The following is a 13568-nucleotide window of genomic DNA, read 5'->3' on the forward strand; positions in this document are numbered from 1 at the left end:
AATATGAAAATATTTAGACTACAAATTACGAAAAAGTTTATTAACTTCAGAGAAATGAGATTATACTAAAAAAAGTGAGCAGTCTCATTTTAGGACAGAAAAAAGGATAAAATTAACAACCATATTATTGAATATGCATGCTTTCAACAGTAAGATACTGTTCTGATTAATAAATACTCAATTTCAGAACTTGATATTCTCAGACAAAACTAAAAAATGGAAGATCTATGACTCCAAAAAAATACTGTGCTAAGTGTTAAATAACCAGTTTTTGTTCACAATATATACATTTTATAAAGCACCCTTGTTTTTCCTCTGTCTTCACAGAATGCTTTATACCTTAAAGTCAAGCAACAGCTCACACAAATGCTTAAATATTACCAAGGAATTTCTTTGCCTTAATACTGTAACATGATGATACTCATCAAAGCATCTAAACGTAAAATAATTTTCAACACAAAATGCCCAAGCCAGAAACAGGGCAAAGAGTCTATTATAATGAACAAGTAAGAGACTGACTGTAAGTACGACCTAAAAGCACAAGGAGAATATAACTGCTGAGGTGGAAGTTCTTCATGAAGACAGCTTTAGACAAATGGATGTGGTAGCCAGATTCCACAAACAGAGAGAGAAGAATTTATTCAGAAAACAGAGAAATATACGCTAAAGAAAAAAAGAATAATAGCCTTGAGGAAACTAAGTGAGCTAAAACAAACCCATCTCATAGGGAACTCCACAAAAATTGATCAAGAGAAGAACCTTACAGGCATTCTCAGACAGAAACGTTTAATAAAACATTTAACAAAAGCATGCCGATGAAGATCCATAGTAACTTCTACTAGACATTTGAAAGACAAGAGGGACACACTGGACATCTGGAAAGCTGTGTCCAGTTTTGGGATTCCCATCACAAGACAGGCACTGACATCCTGTAAATGAATCCAACAGGGGCCACCAAGATGGTCAGAGGACTGGAGCACATAATGTCTTAGAAGCTGAGAGAACTGGGTTTGTTCAGACTTAAGAAGAGAAAGCTAAAGGGAGATCTTGTTGCTCTCTTCAACTGTCTCTCTAACAGGAACGTTCAGAGAAGATGAAGCCAGACTTTTCTCAGAGATTCACAGTGACAGGACAAGAGACAACAAACAAAGGTTACAGCATGGGAAAACGTGATTAGGCATTAGGAAAATTTTTCCATGAACATGGGTCAAACACTGGAACAGGCTGCCCAGAGAGGCTGCAAAATCTCCATTCTCGGAGATATTGAAAACTTGACTAGACAAGGGTCTGAGCAACCTCATCTAGCTGGATCTGCACTGAGAGGGACATTGGACTAGACCTCCAGAGGTTCCTTCCAAACTAAACTATTCTATGATTTGCCGGATAGTAGTGATACTGATTGGCTAGTATAGATACTGACAGAGCACTCCCAGTCCCATCTTTTGAGGAAATATAGGTAGCTCATAATCTTGCACAGGAGAACCCATCCAGAAGGTCCAGGACCATCTGTTAAGGAAATGACAATAACAGTTTCAGGAAACCTCAGGGTATTCACATGAGGCATTTAGGGTGAAAAGAAGATATTTTAGATCAGCAATGACAGCCTGTTTGGAGGGAGATCAACAAGGAGGATGATTTAAGAAAACAAATCAAAAAAACTAAGTATTTTTAAGTGTACTAAGATTTTGCTAATGTTTCCTTTTATTATATTAAGGTCTTGCCTAATCTGAATGTGAATTATCAGGACAGAAATTCTGCATCTTAACAGAATGAAATCATACTTTGTCAGCTCAAATAATTAAATAATTTGGTGTTAATTTTAAATACAGTGTTTAAAAACCTGTAACAGGTTTTTAATATGATGCTATGTGGCAGAATTAACAAAATTAACACAATCAAAAGTGACATAAGTAATTGATTCTGTTCTGCTTTTCACAGAAACACAAAACAGACTAAAGAAAATAACAAAGCAATACACAATTACTTATTTGAAAATTATCTCTAAAGCTGAAAGAAAGAAGGACAAAATTATGATCCATAACTAGCACAAAAGAAAACATTGGGAAATATTTTAAAAAACAGACATTTGAAGAATGTATTTAAAAACAGATTTGAAGTTCAACTATGCAAAGTAATTCAAATGAAAAAGTATGAATAATTGTTATACCTCTTTAAAATTCAGTTCCTTCCTTAGGCTTTTTTCCTGTCTAGTTTGCTTATAAAATTTTTCTAAGTTATTAAAAAAAAAAAAAACAAACTTGCCATCTTCATGTCGAAGGTACTGGTTTCCACCTCTGTCTCTAGCTAACGACCATGCCTCGCCTTCATCACTTTCACAGAACTCTACCATGCTGTTCTTATCCATTTGCACCCAGGTACCTTCTGAATTAGTCACCTGATGCACACACACACACACAAAAGCACAATTTACTGACTTTCCAGATAATTCAGTAGCATGATTCAGCAACATGTTTCAGTATCTGAAAAATATGCAATCTTTATATTACAAAGAAAACATTAATAAAAAAGTTTCTTAAATCAAGGCCACAGGCTGAGGTAGACTGAAAGACCAAAACCATTTACGGCACATTTACAATTAGGAGTATTTCAAAAATATTAGACCTGCTTATGTTTGGTAAAAGCAAAACACCAACACCACAATTTTGGAACATCCAAAAAAGCTTAAATAAGAACTTGAAGGAGACAGTCAACATGGTATGCTTTTTTTTTTTGTGGCTGCAACAAAAAAGTTATAACACCTAGTTCCATACGAAATGTTCATATGTGTACTAATTTTGTTCCTGACGTTATTTAGGAAATAGCATGACACACTACATCCTTTAGCCCTTCTTAACCATAAAACACCACGGCTGGACAACTAGAACAGTAACAATGGTTCAGCAACTGAACAACTGAATCAATACAGAGAAACAGAATCATTTTTTAATTAGTTAGGCCCTAGAAAAAAAATTTTTCAATGAAACAAAATTCTTTCAAAGCATTGATTGAAAAGTAAAACAGGAAACATTATTTGGTAAGGAATACTGAAATATATAACAGAAATATATAAACAAACGTATGTAACTGCAGTACAACTTTAATGTTATTCCAATCAATGCACACATATCTAAAAGGCAAAAGACAGAATTGCATTAGTATTTATAACATAAATCAAGTTCAAAAGTTAGTATTTATCATGAGAGTTGGAAAAGCAAACCTGTATAGGGGCAGATTCTTTTGTTGAGTTTACTATGTTATATACTGGTATCTATGAAGACATGAACTGAAGCTACAAGGATCCATACCTCGCCCACTGCCTTGACTTTGTTTCCCAGAACTAACATTCCAATTGGGATACCTCTAAGGTTAGGGCAGCTTCTGATGTTGTGACCTGATGGGCCAGTCTTCACTACCTTGTACACTCCAGGACCACCTCGAAGGAATGGCATATCTTGTTCTTGCACCACTGCTTCCTGTGGGCAGTGTGAATTTAGGTCTTTGAAAAAATCATCAGAATTAGATCTAGATTCCTGAAAAATTAAAAAAGGCAAAACAAAACAGAACAGAATGAAACCTGTTAATAACACCATTGAACTCTTCAGATAAGATATACTTCTTTCAAGACTACAATAGCTAGATTCCAAAACTAAGAGGTACTATTTACAATGCCAATTTTAGCATGCAATGATAAACGGAACAACTGAACTAGTAGTAAACTGGGAATTAATTGAAAAGAATCAAATTACTCTTAAAACAAGAGTGGTGAAAATGGAGACCATTTACACATACGCAATACCTCATATCTGCAGTTAGATAGAAATTATTTACTCTACCACTTTCACTGAACCTTGTCTCATACTGACATTTATCAGGACAGCAACTCAGTATTCCTGCTCTATTTGTGAAATAATCTAGAAAAAGTCTGGGGCTATGTAAAGGGAATTTAAATATTATCTCTTTCCAAATGACAATGCTTCTTTTTTTGATTTCAGTTTTAGAATATGTTGCTAATATAGAGTAAAATTATGACAAAGAGTAATAGCAACACCACAGATTCTTAAATGCATGCATAACTAGTACTGTGTGTTTATTATTTTCACTATGACAATAAAAACAGCCTGTAAATTCATTTCACTTGGTACCAACTACAGATTAAAAAATAAATCCAAATCTGAAATGACAACACACTTTTGCATTTCCTACCATGAAAAATGGGAGTTACAAAAAAAAAAAAGATAATTAGTGACATAGATTTGCAGTCAGCTGTAATTTAATAAAATGTCTATTGTACAGGAAAATATGAGGGAAAGGAATAGTGTTACGGACATTCAGATCAGAAGAAAGCAAATGAGAAGCAGGAGTGAGGTCTATTATGCTTATACTGCAAGTCATATGTGTTTTTAAAAGACAGCTGAAAGTTAAGAACCTGAGAAATGCCCTACTGAGTGAGGCCAGTGGCTCGCTTAGTCCACTGTATTGTCTCCAACAAAGCAGCTGGAGATGCTGTTTAGAAAAAGCATGCAAGCCATCATTAGTGGTCCATCCCTTATACACCACCAGCATTTTAAATCATTTCATTATGGATGTTCTTTCTTTTAGTGTTTGGTCAAGAACCTGATTTCTATGAATTTGTTTAATTCCTTTCTGAACGTGCTGATACTTTTTGCCACCACAATCTCATGCAACAAGACCTTGTAGGAGTTCACTACCTGCTGTGTAAAAAAGAACTTCCTCTCATCAGTTTTAAACCAATCTGCTAGTTATGTTATTTCCCTTTTAATTAACATGATTTCCTTTGCTCTCTTTAATTATCATATTTTCAGCTTTTTGGTATTCAAGTCTGTGCATCATGCCCAGAGTACTAGAGCAGTCTTTCCAACAAGCCTTTATACAAAATGCATCTGTTCTGCAAATAGGTAAATTTAGAGCAAGTTAATGCAAGCTAAGGTAAACTGGTTTAAGGAAAAAAAACTTCTTTGTGCTCTAAAGACAGCTCGAGTATTTTCTAGATCTTGATATAGCAGCAAAGTAGTTCACTATTTGGGAGAAGAAGATTCAGTGAAAAACAATTGTTTTAAACCTTTAAACTAAAATGTGTAACACTGAGTATAACCTTCTTTATGAAGTTTCTATAGAAACAACTCTGACATCAAAATCACTGCAGGGTTGCAAAGAGATTTAGAAAAGCACTTCTGCAGAGAATTTAATCTGCTTAACTGTATATAACAACTTTTTACTATAATTCTATAATTTTAAAATAGACTAAGAATGGGCCAAGTATTTATTAAATATTTGTGAGCTTACTCATATGAATTTGTCATGTTATTAAATGCTGTAACTTAATATCTACCCTTGAAAAACAGAAAAAATTTACTAGTACATTCTGTGTCAAAAAGAGAGAATGAAAGCCTTTATCATGCTTTTAGGCCATCCCTCTGAATTTCTCATTTCATTTATTAAAAAAAGGAGGGTGCTACTTATGAATTAATGAAAATTCAGAATCTCCTTTAGTATTTTTCTTTATCGTAAAGGAATAAATACAGATAGAGCATGCTATGAAAATCTGCCATTTTCCGTAAAAAAATTTCAAAGTAAAACAGACCTCAAAGAATATTTAATGTAAAGTTGAGTTATAACGTACATTCTGAAAACAAGAGATACAATGTGACTGTTCCTGACATTTAACTCACCTTGGGGGGTAAAGCTTTGGAAGTCCATGAAAAAAAGTCCAAATCCCTGACTCCTTGGCTAGCATTAAAGACATTCTGAGCAATAAAGTTTAAAAAAGACAAAATATCATCAAAGAAAAGGGAACAAAGAAACACTGGAGGAAGAAGCTAGAGACAGTATAAGCAGACTTTCTTCACAAGTAATTTTACTGGTAGAATGTTTTGCAAAAGGGAAAAGTTTGCTTTTTCTAATGGAGTCACCTGAGTTCATCGCACACCATGGCAAACCATCTATTAAACAAAAGCAGTTTAGTATGTCGAAAGCTCAAAATGAATGTAGTGTGTCATGCCATTTACTGAATTGAGCCAGACATTTCTCATAAAGCTTGAGACTTTGTGCAAGATGAATCCCACACTTCTGTTAGAATGAACAATAATTGTTCCAGTACAAGCCATAGTTTTATAGCAAGACAGTCTATAGCAAGACAGTCTACTGTTTTGAAAGACAATTTCAATTATTATTGCAGGACAACTGCACTTGGACTTTTAGTCACCAATTCAGTACTGAACAGATGCAGAAGTGCTAAGCTCAGTATAGCTGAAAGCAACTCACTTGTACAAAACGATATTGCTAGTTTGCACACCAAAATGGCACTCTTTATCAGAAGCAAAAATTTAATAGAGTGCTGTAAGGAGAACGAGTACTAAGATCTCATTAATTTTATAAAATATACAATACATTTGCTAGTTTATTATGAAGTATCATAAACCAAGTGGAGCTGTGAAAGAGAATTCATGAATTTTATAATCAATTGCCCATAAAATAGAAATAAACAATGTTCTGTATACTTTTTCCTCCCACAGAACAGCCAGGACAGCATTTATTAGCCCTTGGAGAACACCAAAAAAGCTATCTATTCTCCATGAAGTATCACTTTTGCTTCTATTCATTTCAAAGAAATTTCCACTGTTCCTGTCAAATGTAAGAATTAGTAATACAGATAGTAGTATTAATGATCAGTATTCATAAGAAAACCTCTGGCAAAGCTACCATTTTATCTATATTAAAAGACATAACAAAATCTTATTTCCTTATCTCCATTTTGACAAGGGAACCAAGTGAAATCCCTGTACAACAGTCACATTAAAATTTAACAGTAGTTAAAGAAAAGGAAATCAATCACTTTAACCAGAAATTGAGAACCTTGGCATGCTTTTTCTATATTCCTTGAAAAAACATTCACATATGTTAAAAACAAGCAACTCCATCTCAAGATAAAAGCAAATCATCTAGCTATGCACTGTTTGCAAAACTTTTGCTTACATCAAGGTTTAGTAATGCAAATAATTTACAATTTTGACAAGAACAGAGAAATTGTCAATCACCAGAATTTCTTAAGAACACAGTATATCTATCTGGAATTGAAAGATATACTAATAGACAAGTGAGATAACTGCTTGGGTTTTTTTTCCTTTTTTTGGGGTGTGTGGGGGGATACGGCATGTTTTTAAATATGAAGATGGCAAAGTAAAAGCATATCAGTTTGACATAAAACTGTGATTACTATAAAAAGCCTGCATTTGCTAATCAGAGTTTATTTCATGGTTTATTTCAACTTTTAAAACTCCCTGTCTTCCTGGCATGACATATACAAGTTTAGAGGAATACATCGTACATGCATTTATTTAGAATTAGAGAATTAGAAACTACTATATCCAAGCTTCTATATTTAGTCCTTATGCTACCATCAGTAGTTTTAGTTCTTTTTTTTTTTAATTTCCAGCCTTCCCTTCCAAAAATTAAAAATAATTTCTGGAATTCCTAATTTCATAGTCTTTTCCAATAAAGCTTAAGTTTCAGAAATCATAGAATTGAATACAATTCACCATCAAAAATTAGCAGAAAATAAATGAGTATTTAAAATCTCAATTAATATTATTTTCTTAAAGCAGTAAGGCTTATCTTAAAAAATCATCTTGACACTTCACCCAACAGTTATTTACTCTCCAGTTGTTCCCTATCATACCTAAAATGACTGTGGAAGTCTACTGTAGCTGTGCTTCAATGTTTCCACATAACATTAAGCCTTCTGTGATTCTGTGATCAAACACTGCAATCTGCCTGTTTATTTGGGTTATTTTTTCCTGCAGTAAGGGCTTGAGAAACCTGCAGTTCCTCTATGCTGTTGCCTACAATGGTTGGGGAATGTAACAATAAAAACTGTGCACAGGGTATAGTATTCCTGGTAATTAGAATGGTTGACATTTGAAATAAGTAACAGAAACATATTCAGAATATGATTTTAAAAAGTCAAGTTCCAGAGCTTAACCAAAACATAGCTTAAATTAACATCCAATAAAATAAAATACTATTTCTCCCTAGTGTGTATTGTTCTATGCTTTCTGTAACTTTTTGCTACATACTATGTGTAAGCATGTATACATATCTGTCTGTATACGTAACACCTTCCATCAGAACTTTACAAATATTTTTCAAAAAAGGTTACCTGAATCTCACAAAAAGGAGAGAAAATTAACTACCAGGAAAGCAAGTAGCTTATCCAAGATCACAATCTAATAAGGTTAGCATAAACTCATAGTCTCATGATCATATTACCTACAATAGATAATATTCACAATTTTAGATCAATAACTACATGGCAATTCCTCATGGAAGGACAAGAGCAACAAAAGGAGCAGATCTGACCATACAGCTTTTCTTACAAAGTAAATGACCACAGCTAAAATAAGCAGAGTTTGGCAATTACAATGGATCTCTGCTTTCCTGTGATGCTTCATCTTTAAATATAATAGCTTTGATCAAAATATATAGAAACAGTGCATTTCAGAGATCTAAGCTACTAGATATTTGCTTTATCATAAAGTGCTTTGCATTTTATACTTATTTATACACATTAACAAACACAATATATACACTACACAGGACCAGAGGCTGAAATTAGCACTTCTGAAAATCTCCACTGTTTTCTTTGTTCACTGTTTACTTGATACAATAATGAAATAGAATATTTAAAGCTTTCTCTAGAAAATATACGTTAAATCTATTTTACAAAATGTACTGAGAGATTTTATTTACTGAAGGGATGATGACAAAAGGCTTATGCATCTAAATGTAACCAAAAGCAGCATAATAGGCATTGCCAGGTCTGCACACTCATGATAAATAAAAATGGAGTCAAATAAAAGTAACTGTAAAAGTAACTGAAAGAGACGTTAATTTGAACAGGGAATACCACAACTAATTCAGCCATTTGATTTTCCATATATATTTTCAGTCATGTAGGAGACTTCTCCAGTATGTTTACCTCTTCTGGAGCCAACACTGGTAGGACAGCTTTGGATTCCAAAAATCTTGTATATTAACAGAATTTTTACTACATTCTGGTCAAAATGTCATTCACTAATCCAAATCAACATAAAAGGATGCACAGATAAAGATAATTTCAGTTTGTTCCACAGAACCTCTAGCATTTATTACCTAATTGAACATCCTTTGCCATATGGGTCATTCACCTCTAGAGGACTGCATTTATCAAATTGGACAACTTAAAACACAGTTCTTTTCTCAGACAATTTAGAGGGATAAAAGATATATGTTTTCAATATTCTCAACTCAGTAATTACCTTAAGAGATTTTATTTTAAAACTTTCTACCAAGAAAACGGTATCACTTCATGCGATCTAGCTTCATCAGGAAAAACAAGTTTTAAGCTGAGTTACAAAAATCAGGAGCTTACAAAAGAGTTCACTGAATTTCATGAAGTTGTGTGGTTGTGTGGTGCGTTATGGTATAACAGCATGCAGTAGACAAGGGCATTCAAATGTAAGCCAGTGAACCTTGACTTTTATTTTGTGGTCTTTAAGAAAGGAAGAAAATGTCAGAGAGCATTCTTTCCTTTTTCCTTTCTATGTCCTTTCAAAAAATTTGAAAAGACGAGATGCACAGAAACCTCCCATCTGAAACTTATTTCGAATTATATAACTATCAAAATACATCTGGTATTATGCATAGCCACATTATAACTGCTTTCATAAAACTTTTGCAATGTTGGCCACTGGCTGCTCACTGATCTGATGCTAAGAAGGCATGTGACTTTTACCTTCTGCCATTGAGGATGTAATGTAACTGATTAGTTAAAAGAAAACTAGTAATACCTCTCAGCTCATAACAGCTCAAATGGTATCAAAACTAACTCACAATACATTTTAAGAAGAAGCAAAAGATGGTAATATTTTGTCTGAACTTTAAAAAGCAATCATACAGCGAAATGTATGAAAAAGATGCATACTATAATTTTATGCACAAATAAGAATTAAATGCAGTGTACGTAACATACTTATTCAAATGAAATCTCTTACATTATCAAGACTAAATGGTCATTTTCTTTTTTTTATATATGAACCACTCCTTTCAAGCTATTCTCAGAGAGCACAGAGTATGTTTACTGGAGTCATTTGAAAAATATCATCCAGTAAATTCTTGCTAACCATGTACATGACTACTGTTCCAGCGATATAAAATACCTCATGAGCCCCCAGATTTTGCTCTCAGCAAGTAAAATAGTACCAGGAATAGGAAAAAAATCTCACAAAATATAATACCCAACCATTTTTAGTTTATTAACCCAAGTTAAATATTTAGTCATGGGTGAATTCACTTTTATCATGGATGAATGGGTAAAATTTAACTGTTGCATACAAACATTAGTGTTTCACAGAAGTATACTAAAGCTATTTTCTAATGAGTATTGATTTCTAAGACCAAAAATATGAGTAAGATTTTAAGCAAAGCTTACTTTTTTTCCCATGTTTTTGTGTATTCTAAAATAATCTAAATTCTAAAATTATCTGCCTTTCACTATAGTGTCTGAGGAACTGATGGCCGAGGATAGAAATAATTTGCTTCCCAAATGCAGTATTAAAGTAATTCTCCAAAATAAAGATTTTACTGAAAGAAATCTCCAAATAGAATTCTATCAACAAATAATTTCTGGACAAGAAGCTGAATAGGAAGATCTGGTGACTTCATATAACTTGGTATTTCTCAGCATACCAGGCTGCAGCCACAGGTCATATATGAATTGCCAGATTTGCTACTGGCAAGCAGCTCAGTTTCATTGGAACTGGGAATATCTCAGTTCTACCATAGGGAAACATAAACAGCGTGAAATTAGTGGCTGCAGGTGTTTAAATTGGCCAAATACTTGTTAACTGTCTTTAACTGCAGGCTGTAGCTCACTCCAGTCAGAAGAAAAGTTGAGTCTAAACACTTGTAGCAGCAACTAATCTGGTTCTCACGTTCTGCCCTGTAGAAACTGAGCTTCTGCCCCCTCTGGGGAATGTACAAAGACAGAGGAGCCAGAAAGGGCTGAACTTTCATAACAATTTTTAAGAAACACTGATTTGGCTAATGTACTACTTTTTCTTCTTTGCTATACCTTGTCACCAGGAAACATGTAATCTTTGAATTGTAGTGATGGTGATCACCATTAAAGCTATCCAGAAAAATTATGCTTACTCTTATTACAAATTCAATATTGTTACTTGGTCTTGATGCTTTAGGATTCTTTGATTAGGTAATAAATTGATAACTCAAGAATTCAAATGTAAAACTCACAAAAGATATCTATGAAAAAACAATAGATCTGAGGGATTTTTTTCAAGTTTAAAAAAAATTGCATCAGTTACATGGATTAACTTCTGGCAGTAAGCCTCTTCCGAAATCACTACATCAATGGGCCGCTTTATGAAGAATGAGGTCTTGCATTAGAAACAACTGGTTCAGACCATAACTGAATATGATTACACTTTAATACACTATTATACTGGTCCTTACACTTTTGTTTCTCTTCTAGAAGAGAAGTCTTCAACATAAAAAGTCTTGTACCTTTCTACACTCCACCCTCATTACACAACAGCCCTCAAAAAGGCAAACACATATATAAGACAGTATTTAGTGATTAAAAGACTTTTTACTTCAGGACTAATCATTTGCAGCCTTAATTAAAGAAAGGCTTATAATGAGGACAGAGTGTACTTTGGATATTTTTCAAAGGCACCTTTTACTTACGTCAACAGGTACCAGAAGGCTCTTGCCAAGATGTTGGTTAAAAGAGAGACACCAGGCTTCAGTGTAACCATTCATGTTAGGAACATACTTCTTTATTGTCTCATCATTCAGCCTCAGCCAAACACCATCATCATTGTGGATCTATGGGAAACAAGCAACAAAAACGAGCCATGCCCTCCTGTAACTGTTTGTGGCTAGTAAGGATTAACAGCCTTTAAGCAAGCAGACAGTAATAGCAAGGGAGAAATGCTCTTAACTATAGTGCAGAATGTAAGAAGAGGTAAAGAGGAATACTGACAAAATCAGAATATCAGAGCAATCAGAGGCATGTGTTTTTAGCAGACTAGGTGTGAAATTAAATTTAAATCAGCTCATGCAATAACAAGATTTGCTTTGAGAGAAAAGAGGAAAGAAATAAGCTAAGCCTTCGTAAGCTTACTGTCCCCACTTTCGATTTTTCCACTTCTGCTTTTATTTAGCATAGTGCAAAGATATCCCTTGCATATGAAGTTATACTGTAAGAAAAATACATGCACAATAGTCTAACGTAATAGTGAGCTTTCAGAAGTGTAAGTGAAAGGTACAATGTAAATGATACCTACACTTTTGAATTTTTGTTGAAATAGTAAATCATGGAGAACTAAGTCCTTAGAGATAATATATTAAGATGAACTCTAAGAATTTTGTTTCCTCATGTCACAATCTCAAAAGTTTGCTGCACAGATTTTAAAATAAGTAAGGAAATGACAACTTGAAAAATGAAATTGGTAAATATTTAGAATTTTGCAATTTATAGCTAATATGTTCTTAAATTATATATGTCAACATCTAAACATGAAAAAATCAAGCCATTATTTGCATGGATTAACTTTACATCTTAGACCAATTTTCAACAGAAATTTCATATTAATTACCTCGTCAATGAAAGTGATGGATCCATTGACTTTCACTATGCCTATCTGCTCACTTTGAAGGGAAGGGTGGCTACGGATACGAAGCCCTGCACTGTCCTTGGCCACAAATTTGCGAACCTAAGAGAAGCAAAGGAAGACAGTAAGGAAGAAAAACTGGAACAGAGTTCTCAAAGCGTAAAAAGAAATAGATTTAACAGATTCTGAAATGCTACAGTGATGAAATGGCAGTCTTAAGAGTTACAGTTTGTTGCTAGTTTCCCATGGCTATTGCGTTTGATTTTATTTTTTATTATACCCAATACAATCATAATGTTCAAAAAAGTCCTAGAAGTAGAAGTATATTGACGCAATCTCTGAAAAATCTCTGTTATACAATATTCAATACAAGCTTCTGATTCTTTTAACTGCCCAACTCCATTTTATTCATTTCTGCAAGTTTCAGAGTTCAAGGTTTTGTTTTTTCAAATTTAATATCTCCAGTAACTCATCAACCCAAGATTACTGGTTCCCATTTGGTGCTACCAAAATACTGCTTAGTCAGCTTTTTAGTCAAAATTTGGATATTTTTCTTAGTTAAACAATTGTAAGTAGCAATTTAAAAACAGTAAGAGAGCAGATCTTTCCACTTCTTTATTTTATTTATAAGACAGTTATCTCAATAACTTCTCGCTTTTCTGCAGAAAGGTTAGATCAGACGTTCCTTGTTGCTAGTTTGACGTACTACAATACCTAAAATCTCCCAGTTGTTATTCACTACAATTTTTTTGCCATTCAAACAAATTATCGGGCACCTGACCCATTGAAGACCAAATGTAAAATCAGAAACCGTAATTTCCAAAACAAAAAGGATGGCTTAAGAGATTCATATATTCTGTGTATATTGTATGAAACTTT

At 33.6% G+C, this 13568-nt stretch overlaps 1 protein-coding gene across 18 annotated transcripts in view; it reads right to left on the reverse strand.

Annotated features, from left to right (window-relative positions):
• The window catches only part of MYCBP2 (MYC binding protein 2), a 218533-nt gene that overhangs the window by 63254 nt on the left and 141711 nt on the right, over positions 1-13568 (reverse strand). For 13 of the 18 annotated variants that reach the window (XM_067293019.1, XM_067292987.1, XM_067293028.1 and 10 more), the window contains 5 exons: positions 12675-12791; positions 11761-11901; positions 5691-5765; positions 3306-3530; positions 2263-2395 (listed from right to left, as the gene is read on the reverse strand). In XM_067293019.1, coding sequence (XP_067149120.1) covers positions 2263-2395; positions 3306-3530; positions 5691-5765; positions 11761-11901; positions 12675-12791 — 691 coding nt within the window. The remainder of the gene's footprint in view (positions 1-2262; positions 2396-3305; positions 3531-5690; positions 5766-11760; positions 11902-12674; positions 12792-13568) is intronic. The other 5 variants (XM_067293052.1, XM_067292964.1, XM_067292996.1 and 2 more) reach the window with 4 other exon arrangements.

The sequence above is a fragment of the Apteryx mantelli genome, chromosome 1 (assembly GCF_036417845.1).
Source record: "Apteryx mantelli isolate bAptMan1 chromosome 1, bAptMan1.hap1, whole genome shotgun sequence".
In the NCBI taxonomy this organism is placed as follows: Eukaryota; Metazoa; Chordata; class Aves; order Apterygiformes; family Apterygidae; genus Apteryx; species Apteryx mantelli.